Source organism: Ochlerotatus camptorhynchus, unplaced genomic scaffold (assembly GCF_037179485.1).
Source record: "Ochlerotatus camptorhynchus isolate MF236.1 unplaced genomic scaffold, CSIRO-AGI_Acam_v1.1 ptg000370l, whole genome shotgun sequence".
NCBI lineage: Eukaryota > Metazoa > Arthropoda > Insecta > Diptera > Culicidae > Ochlerotatus > Ochlerotatus camptorhynchus.
The window spans coordinates 1,814,397-1,829,330 of record NW_027040858.1 but is presented as its reverse complement, the minus strand read 5'-3'; the positions used below and the strand labels follow the sequence as shown (position 1 = coordinate 1,829,330).

The following is a 14,934-nucleotide window of genomic DNA, read 5'->3' as shown; positions in this document are numbered from 1 at the left end:
AGGAGTCTTCCACCTTGCCTCTACAGGCAAGTACAATCAATATATTGACTATTCACTGCCTGATGCCAATCAAATTTTCAGCAATTCGGACTATGTTCGTCATTGTGATGATGCCTCTGTAACTCCCAATCCTGGGAACCCGGAACGCGCCGTAGAAAGCCCCATGGAAGCCCCCAATCCCTCCGTCTCAGTCCTGCCATCAGCAGCCTTCGTTCATCATAGTCGTTCCGGACCTGCTGTCGGATGTGGAGAGGGGGTCTTCCAACCCACTCACTATGGCGAGTATCCAATCAGACTTGATGATGGTCAGTTATTGCCTGATGTATCTGTGATTTCCAGGGAGAGCAGTCGTTGGATTCCTGGCCGCAAGCAGGACGTTGTGATCTTCTACCAAAACACCGGTGTAATGAATTCTGATGTTGAAGAGTACCAACCGGTGGAAACTAACGATTTTAAATTGGCTCACTACTTTACTAGCCTATTGGTCCCAAGCAAATCGATTTACGTACCCCATTCTAGTCAGAATTCTAGTACTAAACTATGTTTGTTTTGATTCGCTATGAAAGTTTGACAGATAAAATGAGGGGCTCGTGGATTTTCCTATGTTTCGAGGGGTGCATCGATTAGCTTGGGACCGAAGAGAGTACCAGAGCTGAGCCAAAAAGTTGAGCACGTTTCTATGAGAGTACCGCCTAGCTGTATCGGAATGTTGCTACGATGTAATTGTCCTATGTTCGAAAATCGTAAACGGCCGATTTAAATGTGCAGTGATCCGAACTGTCAAAACCATAGGATTTTTTTTATCTAGATAAAAATAATTTGTCCAGAATGAATATTTACCACGAACACGGAGCCATTAGAGTCGGTGAATAATGAGTCACGCCAAGAGAAAAACAGTTGAACTCGCATCACGGTTTTCGAAGGATTCCCTTTCTTTTCACTTGGCAACAGAGGACTTCTACATCAACTTCAAATGACTTCTAGCGAGAGAAAAAATATTGCGACGGTAGTAAATCATTATATCAGTGATTTTGTCAAATTATCTTAACAAAAAATAGTAGAAATTCTCATTACTAATCATTACCGAGCGTATCCCATGACAATTTAACGCTCACTGCGTGTTTATGCTCATTTCTTCGATTATATTTTATATTTTATTGCAATACCTTTCGTGGACCTTTCATAGCATCGTAATGTTTATTTACTTTGCACGATAGGTAGCCGGTTTGACAGTTCAATAGGTAGACTTGGCTTCACTCTTGGCGTGACTCATTATACACCGACTCTAGGAGCCATATGTTGGTAGCGTGCTTTGGCCAGAAATTTTATTGTTTTTGCTATGGTCATTCATGTCGGTTTGTCGGTGGCTCGATTATCGAACGCTTTCCAGTCAAGTCTTCGGTCCTGACTACGAGGTCTTTCGTTGCGATCGGAATCCTAACAACAGCCGTAAATCTACTGGTGGAGGTGTCCTTGTAGCTGTCCGTGGCGGGTTGGAGGCAAAGGCCATCGAGAACGGTTCATGAAACTATGTGGAGCAGGTTTGGACAGCCATCAATTTGGGTGATCGCACACTATTTCTATGCGCCCCGTACATTCGACCTGATCGAGTCCGGGACAATGAACTCATCGATACTCACTGTTGGTCAGTTTTCACAGTTATCGAAAGTGCCACTCCAGTTGATGAGATATTAATTTTTTGTGACTTCAATCTGCCAGGCCTTTCGTGGAGTCCATCGCATAGCGGATTCCTGTATCCAGATCCTGATAGCTCTACATTTCACGCAGGTGCTATTAGCCTTCTCGACAATTACAGCGCAGCAATGCTTTCTCAAATTAACCATGTAGTTAACGAAAATGATCGTAGTTTGGACCTCTGCTTCGCGAGCACACAGGACAGGGCTCCATTAACTTCCTCGGCTCCTTGTGCACTAACTAAGCTAGTTCCACATCACTCTCCTCTGATTGTCACTGTTGAGAACAAACTCGTGCGTGATTTCGACGATTATCCTGCTACGGTTTCTTATGACTTCCGTGAAGCTGGCCACCGTAGTATCATAGATGTATTGTCTAGCATGGTATGGGAGAACATCCTTGATGACGTTGAGGCTGCAGCGCAATCCTTTTCACATGTCTTGGCATATGTCATTAACAGACACGTCCCGAAAAGAACTCACCACAAAGTGTCTCACCCTCCCTGCCTGACGAGAGAGCCTCGTAGGTTGAAGTCAATCAAGAGAGCAGCATTGAGAAGATTTACGAAGTATCGCACGCACAAACATAGCTAAAAACTTCACTGATATCTACTGTCTAAAATCTCTCTATTGTTCGCTTGTTCGATCGACGCTTGAGTATTGTTCAGCGGTTTGGAACCCAAACTACAGCAACGGTGCCGAGAGAATTGAATCTGTTCAACGTCACTTTCTTCGTTTTGCGTTGCGTAGATTGCCTTGGAATGATCCGTTACGATTACCCAGTTACGAAAGCCGTTGTCAACGTATAGACCTAGAACTTCTCCGAACTAGAAGAGACGCAAGCAGAGCCCTAACCGTGGAAGGACAGATTGCGAGGCTATCCTAAGGCAAATTGACCTGAATGTTCAACCCCGACCGCTTCGTAACAACCTTATGTTAAGACTGCCTCTACGTCGCACAAATTATGGAGCATACGGTGCGATTTGCGGACTGCAGAATCGGGAAAGCACTGTACATCGTTTTGTTATGGAATGGCCGAATTATCGAACAATGAAAAAACCGTCCCTGGATAACGAGCTCTAATCTGTTTTCTTTTACCTAAGGAAGGTAGCGTTTGTGTTGAAAAAACAAACATCACTACCCACCAATAAGTATATGCTTTTCAAACAAGACATGTTTCGTCAGGAGTGGCAGAATAGCAGTAGCTGCGAAGCATTCACATCGGTACCTAGTACCTGTTCAAGGAGTTTTATAGATGTTTCTTCAAATATCACTAAATCTGAACCAACGTTTGCTGTCAATATCGTGTTTTTTAACATTGGCCAGTAACGTAAGATCCTAAGCTCCTAACACACTTGTGAAGTTCCTAAATCGATTACTGTCATATACACCCACAGACCCATTCGTACTACGTTGAGCAGCTTCCGAGCCCCCTTTCCACGCTGGGAGAAGGTCCCGTCTGGGACATCGACAGACAATGTTTATTCTACGTGGATATTTATGAGGTGGCCATCCTTCGTTATGACTACGCTAAAAATCAGACCTACCGAGCCACAATAGGTAAGATATTTTATTAGATCAAATAGAATATTTTAAATCACTTGTTTTGCTTGTACCTGCATCAGATGGCACCCCTACCAACTTTACGACCATTTCGGTTATCATTCTTATCCAGGAAAATCCGGACCACTTCGTACTGGGAACGGACAACAAGCTGAGTCTGGTTCAGTGGGATGGATTTTCGAAAAAGGCCACCTTCGTAAAGTTCGTTGCCGATTTGGGTCAGTCGGAAAGTAATGTACGGTTCAACGATGGGAAGGTGGACTCACACGGACGGCTGTATATTGGAACCATGCTTCGCGAATCACTGGGATTGAACCTTTTCGGACCCAAAGAAGGCAAATTCTACCGATTTGATGGACGGGTCGGCGGAGGTTTTTACGTTCAGCGAAATCACGTCGGAATCTCCAACGGGCTGACGTGGAATGAGAAGCTGGGAAAGATGTATTTCATAGATTCCATGGCGTGGAATGTGAAACAGTATGACATCGCACCGAGCGGGGATTTGTGCCATGAACAGATTTTGTTCAGTTTTCTAGTGAATGGGAGAATTCCTAGGTTCTTCCCCGACGGTATGACAAGCGATGAGGCGGGAAACTTGTTTGTAGCCACGTGGTACGGCTCTCGAGTGTTCAAGATTAACGCGACCGATAGAAGAATTGAGCAGGAAATATGGATTCCTGCCACACAGGTCACCTCGGTGGCATTTGGAGGACCAAAGCTGGACGAGTTGTTTGTAACCACATCGAGATCGGATTTTGTTGACAGTCAACTGCAACCAGGAACGGTTCCGAGCAGACCACCCGCCTCAGGAGTATTGTTCAAGGTGAAAGGGTTGAATGTGAGGGGTAGTCCGATGCATAAGATGATTCTAGAGGATGAAGACAATTTCTTAGATGTTGTACAATGTAATTAGGCCTATTAAATATGAAATGTAGGGCAATGAACTAATTTCAATAATAATATTTTTTTACATTGTTTCCATGCCTAACATCTCTCAAAAACGCAGTAAATATTTTGGCCAGGTTTGTGCCCTAGTTACTCCTCTGTGCGACGACCATATGCAAAAGTTTATAAATTTTAGTAGGTCTCCGATTGAACTTCCGGTTTTTCCCCGGCTACTTTTAAAATTCCCAATTATTTTCTGGTTTTCCCGGTTCGCTGGTAATAATGTGTGAAAAATATTTTCCGTCAAGCCTTCTTTTCATCCAGTGATTGACAGTCATCTCTTAACTTTTATTCGTAGCAAGCAGAAAGCGTGCCGGCTATGTGGCTATATAGATTTGATTGCAACCATTGGCCTCTCTTCAACAAATAAACAAGGCCCCACATCGATTTACCCCCAGGATTGTACGTTGATTTGTAAACTGGACCCGACGAATTGAAATCAGCGGTTTAAAAATCATCGTTAAAACAGTCGGTTGAAGATTTGTCAACCTGTTCTGTCGTATGACATTACAATTTCTATCGTACTGTATTTAAAAAATGTTGAGAATTCTAAATAAAAATAAAAACGTGAAATACTAAAAGGACTTCGGTCTTCCGGAACACAGAAAAAAAAAACTAACACGTGGAATTAAACGTAACCTAAAAAGTTTATTAGAACGAATTAAAAAGTGACCGTTCGCGTCTAGTGATTATTAACGACTAACGACTAATAGAATTTTCACCCAGCAGGTGCCAACGCGATCGATTGGTTTTTTGTTCTCTGTTTTGTGGTGCGTTCACGTTCATAGTTTTCGGCTGCATTTGCCGGATTAGCGCTGGCGCTCTGCCTCCCGGACGTTTATACGTGTGTGATTGGTAGTTTTCTCGCTTTCCGGGAAGTTTTAGAATAGAGAAAGATAACGTGATTCAACATGTTTGCAAGCATCAGAAGAAATGTCGCAATCTGCGTTATTTGATTTTCTCCCGGATTATTTCAGTTTATTTACGCGCTGCAAGGTGCGTGAAAGAGTTCGGCACAATCGGTGTTGATGTTGGCTCGCTGCTTGAAACTTTTGTTTGTGTGTTCGAAAGAAATTGATCGAAAGTGTACCAAAAGTGCTTCTGAACGTGTTTCGCAGTTGGGAGTGGTGAAGTTCGTAAATTCGCGGTTTATGTTCAGTGAAAATTCCGTATCACAAAATTGCTCAACGAGTTCCCTTTTTTTTGCCGTTTGATTTGGTGAGTTCGTTCCAGTTGAAGATTGTTCTTATACATATCTCGATTGCAATTTCGAGGGGACGTCCGGAGAGCTTTGAGATTTAGGCGTTGTTGCTTTTGCGGGCAGACGAGTTGGTCGCCGGTAAGGTCCAGTAAGTGCTGCCAGCAGATGAATCAAGAGGTATTCGAAACAAAATTGGTAAGAAATGTCCATTAAAATCGTTTTATTACAGTTAAACAAATTTCAAAACTATATACGTGCCAGATTTGGAAATAATATTTTTTGAATCTGGAAGTGTGTTTATGATACCATTATCCATTTGATAAAGGTAGAGTGAACATGCGGGGCTTATTGTAAGTAAAAGTGACCTCGGAGTGGTCGTGAATTACCAGGCATTCTGAAATGGGTCACTGGAGCTGCAATAGAGCTAACACCTTCTAACTCCCGGACTAAACCTGCTTTAATTGAAGGGTAATAAAAAGCAGTTTTCTTCCATAATAACACTGCCGGACAGTGGGGGTTAGATTGTACACACACACACACACAGCAGGTGCCAACGCGATCGATTCAAATAAAAAACCGCTTGCTGCGGTTTCAACCCCTCTCGATCGTCTAGTCCAATCTTCCTTCTTAGGGCTTCAAATCGACCAGCATCTGTCTGCTAGTTGATCCAAAGTCGGAATGACTTCCACAGTCAGACTTCCAGCAGCAATGTGGTCTCGCACAAAGTGATTTTTAATGTCAATGTGCTTGGCCCGTTTGCACTCGAGGTTTTTCGCCATTCCGATGCATCCTCGGTTGTCCTAGAAAATAGGAACAGGTTCGACAGTCTTCAAGCCAAGATCGCCTAATAGTCCTGTAAGCCAGATATGTAGTTTCAGCCGCTGCAGCACTCAATGCCACATATTCCGCCTCGCTCGATTATGTGGCCACAGTAGTCTGCTTCTTACTGGACCATGAAACGGTGTTTCCGTACACCTGGAACAAGTAACCGCTTACCGATTTCCGGTCGGTAGTGTCACCGGCCCAATCCGCATCTGCGTAACGGGCGAGTGGTTTGGCTTGCTCGTTCCTCTTCAGCTCCAGCATAAAATTCTTCGAGCCTCGCAGGTAACGCACTATACGCTTCAGTGCAATCCAATGTTGTTGGCTGGGTTGCTGTTGAAATCGGCCCAAATAGCCAACCGGGTAACATATGTCAGGACGGGTGGACATCATAACATACATGAGGCTTCCAAGCAGCTCACGGTAAGGTTCTGCAGTTTTCTGTCCTTCATTTACAACAAGTTTCAATCCTTTTTCCATAGGTGTCCTTGACGGATTGCAATCAGCCATGCCAAACTTCGCCAGGAGAATGGTGATGTTTACTGCCTGCGACAATTGCATGTTTCCGGCGTTGCGATCGTAGTTGATCCTAATCCCTAGGAAATGCTTTAACATACCGCAATCCGTCATCTCGAAAACATGAGATAGTCGTTTCCTCAGCGCCTGGTTCGTCTTCAGATTCTTGCCTACTATCAATGAATCATCGACGTATGTACAGCACGATAAACACTGCATTTTTGCCGTCCTCGCTGTACCATGTGCACAGGCAGTAGGCGGGGAGACTGCGGGGAGACTGCTTTAGCCCGTACAACAATTTCTGCAAACGGCACACCATTCCAGAGAGAGCTTGTACGCCATCGGGGACTTTCATATATATTTCCTCACGCAACTCGCCATGAAGAAAAGCCGTTTTCACGTCCATCTTTTTTTTTTGACGTAGGACTACGTCTTTCGGGAAGATGGGGGTATAATTTATGAAAAGCGAAAAATGAAATTATGAAAGATTTTGAACGTTAATAACTTAGCTGCCCCTGGACCAATTTCAATTATTTTATCACCAATCGATCAGAAACATTTCTACGCATTGACAGCAATGCTCTTGACTGTTGATTTTCAAATTGAAACTATTGAAAAAGTGGTAAATGTCAAGCATTGTCCAAAAGCTTCTAAATAACCAACAAATCCACCAATTACGTACATGCATGTGCTGCTTCCCCAACACAGTCATCAGAGAATGGTTCCTAGATGAAACAAGTCGAAGTGACATTCACCTACGAACTTCGGGTGTGTTCGAATAGGGAGGATACAATTGCGGAACATTTTGTTGCCAATTCAGAACCACACGCCCCCAACAACCACACAAAATGCTGTTTTTTTCCTTGGATTTGTTTTCCATGCACCTATGCTACCCACACCTATGCTTGGCATACACAGTTTTGGTCACGAACTGCTCATATGCCAATAACTTTGCACACAGTTAACGGAACATAGTTCGTTTTGAAGCAGTAGATATAATAGAGTGTAAGCTTGTTATAGATATGTAAAATAAAGTAGATTTTAATGCTAGTAGTAAACTGTATTTGTTTTTGCGTTGTAAAAATGAGGTGAGAAATGCTCACTACACATCACGGCAGCGTTGACTGGGATCGAACCCAGGCCTGCTGGGACGCTTACCACTACAACACGGGCGCCGCTGCTCTCTAGAGTTGTAATCTTGGGTCTGGCTCGACGTGGTTGTATCAAGCGTCTCCGGTCTGATCTTCGAGGAAACCCGAGATGTGCTGAAGGTGTTCCTAGAAAATATGCGTGATGCCGTCACCTACACTGAACACGCTAAGCGCAAAACCGTCACGGCCATGGATGTCGTCTACGCTCTGAAGCGACAGGGACGCACTCACGGTTTCGGAGGTTACAACTTTCACCAACGTAACAAAACGGCCCTTTTCAGGGCCACCAAGTTCATTTCAAGAGTTAGAATAGAATATATATAGAGTAACCCATGATTCACCCATTCAATTTGTCACTAAATACATCAAAATGATTCAAAAATCAAATAATTTGTTAGGGAAATAAATTATGTTCTATCTTATCGGTGGGTTAAACTTTTTCCGTTTCACTTTCATTAACTGAGAAACCCTCATCGTATGCATTCTCCTACTGCGCGACATCTTCTAAAACGTCCGAACCGTAAAAAAATTCGTAGTCCTACGTCAACAATGCGGTTGTGTCTTGTACACCACCCTCCAGCTTTTTTTCCTTTTGGTTTGTTTTTTCCGTCGATCTTGTTTTCCGTGCTGAGCACCAATGCTACCGACGTGCCAGGAAGGCAGCTCCCACACCTGGACCCTACCTATCGACCCATCAACTCATGAACCGGGGACCAACGGCTTTACTTCCCATCCGAAGGAAGGCGTGATCAGAGATGTTATGCCTCAGAACATCCCGGCGGCGTCGACTGGGATTGAACCCAGGCCTGCTGGGGTGAGAGGTAATCACGCTTGCCACTACACCACCGGCGCCTTTAATCACGTCCATCTTGTGGAAGAAACAGCGCCGTTGTAGGCCGACAGCCAGCACCGTTCGAATGGTGGTTAACTTCGCAACCGGAGCTTATGTTTCCTGGTAGTCCATCCCAGGCTTTTGCAGATAACCCTTGACGACCAACCGAGCCTTGCACTTGATAGCGTTGCCATGTTCATCCTGCTTCACACGGAAAACCCACTTGGACCTCAGTGGTTTGGATGACACCGGACGCTTCCCCAACTTCCATACTTCGTTGGATTTCAGGGAAGCCAGCTCGTCCTTGACTGCTTCCAGCCAGGACTCACGATCGCCGTGACCATGAATTTCGTCATACGCACTCGGTGGTTCTGTGAAAGGAGAAATACTACCAGCAGACGTTCCTCTAAAGCCAGTAAAGTAATCCAGGAACTTACCTGGGAGCTTGCGCTCCCGTTCGCTGCGCCTCGTGATTGACTCCTTACAGTCTACACTTCTTTGATGCGAAGGGAGCGCGCCAGGATTTTCAACACCGGATGGTGTATCGCTGGATTCGCTTCCACTGCTTACGCCGTAGAATTCTTCCTCGGAGTCAGATTCCAAATCGGATTCTAGCACGTTCACAGCATCATCATCTTCATCTTCCCCTTCTAAAGCCTGGTACGCAGCTGAAAAGTAATGACGTTTTTATGTGCTACCGGATAGGACACGGAATGCAAAAGAAATTACTTTTCCTCAGCATTTCTTGACCCAGTACGCAGTTCAAAAGAAATCGGTAAAGGAAAGATCGATTACATTAGTATCGTGATCGACATGAAGGTGGCGCATTCTGAATGCAATTTCACTTTCCTTGCGGAATAATGGTCTGATCAATTATTCCGTTAGGTAATGTTGGCGTTTATTGCGAAACTGATGTTTTGGATGCATTTAAACAACATAAACACTAATAAGTGTTGATTTTACAATTTGACGACATCTCGCTATAATCTCAAAATTTAGCAGACTATAGCTGTCAAATTTTCTTTTGGGAAAAATCCTCAAAAATTACTTTTCCGTTTTCTTTTCAGCTGCGTACCAGGCTTAAACACGGGAAACACTTTTCGTTGAACTTGACGTCACGCGCAATGAATACCTTCTTCGTTGTCCGATCCCAGAGCCGGTATCCGTTCGGGGCATAACCGATCATCAGCGCCTCACAACTTTTGTTATTCAGTTTCATCCTCTTCTGGTTCGGAGCTTCCCAAAATCTGGCTTCGCTTTCAACCAGCATTCGGCAGGAGTCACGTATCGCTCGAGTGCGCTAGTTGGGCTACGATTTAGCAAGTACGTACCTGTTAGTGCCGCTTCCGACCAAAAGTTTTTCGGTATATTGGAATCGATCAGTATCGTCCTCACCTTCTCGACCAATGTCCGGTTGAAGCGTTCTGCCACACCGTTTTGTTGCGGAGAGTAGGCAACCGTCGGCTGCAACTGGATTCCTTTTCTCTTGTAATACTTTCGTTGTTCGTTTGAACAGTACTCCCGACCTTGGTCCACGGTCAGCTTGCTTATTTTTCTCTCGAAATGGGTCGCCTCATATTCCTTGAAGCGCTCGAATACTTTCGACTTCTTCTTGATCGGATAGATAGCACAAAGTACCTCGAACCGTCCCAGGCTGGGGATCAATTGGCCCACACACATCAGAGTGCACCCTCTCCAACGGTCGAGTTGCTCGCTCTCGTGTGCCATCCAATGGTTTTCTGCACTGCTTCCCAAGAACGCAAGTGTCGCAGAAACCAACACGTTTTGGTTTTGGTTCGACACCTGTAACCATATCATGCCTCACCAGCGTATCCTTGGCTTGCTGACTAGCATGTCCCAGACGACGGTGCCACAATATACTCTCCTCCGCAGTGCACAAATTTGCTGACCTTCCGACCGTTTCCAACTCTAGCTCGAGTTCATACAAATTTCGCCGCAACTGGGCAACGGCAATCACATCGCACATGAGCACGTTTCTTCGGGACCTTCTAGTCTTAGAGCTATTATCGTATTGTAGGTGCTCGTCATCCTCAACGGTGATGCAGCAGAAAAAGGAAGGTGGCACGGCAACTGCCCTTGGAGCACGCGCAGAAGACGACAGGCTACCAGCTACTTGAGGAGGAGATCGGTCGGCTGAAGAACATCAAAGAAACTGGTGTAGATCAACTACCAAGTGAGCTATTAAAACACCGACAAACCGACATGAAACTTAAACTTAATTCTTGATTGAGAATCCATAACGGCCAATTCAAATGTGCAGTGATCCCATCTGTCAAAACCATAGAAATGTTTTATCAAGATAAAAATAATTTGTTCGATATATATTAGACTCGAACCAACTCATAAATTTTGTACGCGTCTTCGTGGCAAGGATAAATATTTCCGCGAACACGGCGGCAGATGTCAGCTTTGTGCTTTGATCAGAAATTTCTTTGTAATTTGTATGGTCATTCATGTTGGTTTGTCGGTAATTAAAATACGGTGGTAAAGCACTGGCTAGAGCGCTGCACTGGGTAATTGCCAATATTTGGGAGGAGGAGATATTACCGGAGGAGTGGATGGAAGGTATCGTATGCCCAATCTACAAAAAGGGTGACAAGTTGGATTGTTGCAACTACCGCGCGATCACACTGCTGAGTACGTTCCAAATGCTATGCCGCTGCCTAACACCATTTGCAAGAGAGGCAGGATTCATGGGTGCGATTTGGCAGGTTCTGCAGAAATGCTGCGAATACAACGTGCCCACACATCATTTGTTCATCGATTTAAAATCCACATACGACACAATCGATCGAGATCAGCTATGGCAGATTATGCACGAGTACGGATTTCCGGATAAACTGACGCGATTCGTCAAGGCGACGATGGATCGAGTGATGTGCGTTGTTCGAGTATCGGGGACACTTTCGAGTCCCTTTGAATCTCGAAGAGGGTTACGGCAAGCTGATGGACTTTCGCGTCAGAAGAGCTGTTATAGATATGAGTGGCACGATCTTCAGGAAGTCCATCCAGTTTCTTGGCTTTGCCAATGACATCGACATCATGTCATGGAACTTTGAAACGATGGCGGAAACATACATCCAACTGAAGGCTGAAGCTAGGCGGATTAGACTTGCCATCAACGCTTCTTCTTCTTCCTCGCATTTCAAGCTTATTGCGTTTGGCAATTAGCTTTTTGCGTGCTCTCAACTTAGTGTTCTAGATGCACTCCCACAGTTATTAATTGAGAGCTTTCGATGCCTGTACCATTTTTTGCATTAGTATAATTGTGTGGCAAGTACAATCATATTCTATGCCCAGGGAAGTCGAGAAATTTTCCAACCCGAAAAATTCCTAGACCGGACCGGGAATGGAACCCAGCCACCTCCAGAACCAACCCATCGAACACGAAATAGAACACTGCACGAGCTGGCTAACCTCACTTTGGTTTGACATTTTTGCCGGGTTTGTTTTGCTCGCTATTTTTTCTTCTGCTTTGATGTTTACTTTCTGTTCGCCCGCCAGTCAGTTTTTAGCAGTGCTTGTAGATATGAAAATCAAAGCAAGCTTTAAAGCGAAATATTTTTTTGAACGCTGCTTGAGTGTTTGAGTTGAAGTTTAAGGATGCAGAAAATCGGAAAACTTTCTGTTTACGCCAATTTATTGCCGGACGCCAGTCGAAAAAGGTATGTCGAAAAAATTCAAGTGTTGGGTTTTGTTGATCCATACGATGCCAAGCTTAACAAAGAAGATTTTCCGACAAATGTGACTACGGGACATGTTGTGGATTATTTGTTAAACCACATTTCTGCTTCATCCGGAAATCATCTAACCAATGTAAGAAGCATTGAAGCTTACAAATCAGTCCGCATCGTGCTCTCTTGCCGTGCGGATCTATTTGCTTTTTGCTTAAGGAAGTGTTACTACTACCTAAAGCTACAACAAATTTAAACAGCACTTTTCAGTGCTCAACCTGTAAAAATTTTCTACCTTGTTCAACTTCTCTTATTCCTCTTCGATCCTTGTTTGAACCCTACCCGAGGTAATCCTTCTTGGATATCGATTTGGAAAATTCCTCTTCGATCCTTCAGATTCTTATAGTAATCTCCCAACAAACAATTGAGAGCTCTTATAAAACACCTGAGTTGATCAAACGTTGAATAATAGCTTCCAGAGTTGAACAAGAATGTAGTTGTATTGCCATTTGATTAAAAGTTTTAAAAGCTGTTGGAGCACTCTTAAATGATTGTTTACGTTCGGTTTAACTATATGTTTTATAAGACCTACGATAACTTTTATAGCACCTTAGTTAAACTGATTCACAAGAGCTATACAGAACGTTTAATAAACGCATCAAAACAAACCATTGGGAGTCTTATACAACACCTGAGTTGATCAAACGTTGAATAATAGCTTCCAGAGTTGTACAAGAATGTAGTTGTATTGCCTTTTTGGTTAAACGCTTCAAAAGCTGCTTGGAGCACTCTTAAATGATTGTTTACGTTCGGTTAAACTGTTTGACAGGAGCCATATGGGATGTGGAATAAACGGATCAAAACAAACCATTAGGAGCTCTTATACAACACCTGAGTTGAAAAAACGTTGAATAATAGCTTCCAGAGTTGTACAAGAATGTAGTTGTATTGCTATTTTGGTTAGAAGCTTCAAAAGCTGCTTGGAGCACTCTTAAATGATTGTTTACGTTCGGTTAAACTGTTTGACAGGAGCCATATAGGATGTGGAATAAACGCATCAAAACAAACCATTGGGAGCTCTTATACAACACCTGAGTTGATCAAACGTTGAATAATAGCTTCCAGAGTTGTACAAGAATGTAGTTGTATTGCTATTTTGGTTAGAAGCTTCAAAAGCTGCTTGGAGCACTCTTAAATGATTGTTTACGTTCGGTTAAACTGTTTGACAGGAGCCATATAGGATGTGGAATAAACGCATCAAAACAAACCATTGGGAGCTCTTATACAACACCTGAGTTGATCAAACGTTGAATAATAGCTTCCAGAGTTGTACAAGAATGTAGTTGTATTGCTATTTTGGTTAGAAGCTTCAAAAGCTGCTTGGAGCACTCTTAAATGATTGTTTACGTTCGGTTTAACTGTTTGACAGGAGCCATATGGGATGTGGAATAAACGCATCAAAACAAACCATTGGGAGCTCTTATACAACACCTGAGTTGATCAAACGTTGAATAATAGCTTCCAGAGTTGAACAAGAATGTAGCTGTATTGCCTTTTGGTTAAAAGCTTCAAAAACTGCTTGGAGCACTCTTAAATGATTGTTTACGTTCGGTTAAACTGTTTGACAGGAGCCATATAGGATGTGGAATAAACGCATCAAAACAAACCATTGGGAGCTCTTATAAAACACCTGAGTTGATCAAACGTTGTATAATAGCTTCCAGAGTTGTACAAGAATGTAGTTGTATTGCCTTTTTGGTTGAACGCTTCAAAAGCTGCTTGGAGCACTCTTAAATGATTGTTTACGTTCGGTTTACCTATATGCTTTATAAGACCTACGATAACTTTTATAGCACCTTAGTTAAACTGATTGACAAGAGCTATATAGAACGTGAAATAAACGCATCAAAACAAACCATTGGGAGCTCTTATACAACACCTGAGTTGATCAAACGTTGAATAATAGCTTTCAGAGTTGTACAAGAATGTAGTTGTATTGCTATTTTGGTTAGAAGCTTCAAAAGCTGCTTGGAGCACTCTTAAATGATTGTTTACGTTCGGTTTAACTGTTTGACAGGAGCCATATGGGATGTGGAATAAACGCATCAAAACAAACCATTGGGAGCTCTTATACAACACCTGAGTTGATCAAACGTTGAATAATAGCTTTCAGAGTTGTACAAGAATGTAGTTGTATTGCTATTTTGGTTAGAAGCTTCAAAAGCTGCTTGGAGCACTCTTAAATGATTGTTTACGTTCGACCAACCACAATTTTGTTGCTAAAAATAGCACAAGTGATAGGCATGTTTATATAACCATAAGGCAATGATTATTCGACTGCAAGAGAAGTTACTCAAGATGAGCTTGATATACTTCTCTCATATGATCAAAATATGTATTCAATAATAGAGCAGATGGAAACAGAAGCGGCTGGCAATCCGGGATCATGAGTTCGAATCTTGCTTCGAGAAACCTTTGGTGGAGTAGAGGTAAATAATATATAGGTGTTATTAAT

The 14,934-nt window shown here is 43.2% G+C and overlaps 1 protein-coding gene across 1 annotated transcript; it reads left to right on the top strand.

Moving 5' to 3' along the window:
• The first annotated feature begins 2,906 nt into the window (after positions 1 to 2,906).
• On the top strand, positions 2,907 to 4,170 carry LOC135710044 (regucalcin-like). The gene is made up of 3 exons (XM_065232495.1): positions 2,907 to 3,024; positions 3,092 to 3,254; positions 3,320 to 4,170. The coding sequence occupies exons 1-3, from the start codon at positions 2,950 to 2,952 to the stop codon at positions 4,168 to 4,170; spliced, it is 1,089 nt and encodes a 362-aa protein (XP_065088567.1). The 5' UTR covers positions 2,907 to 2,949.
• The last annotated feature ends 10,764 nt before the right edge of the window (positions 4,171 to 14,934 follow it).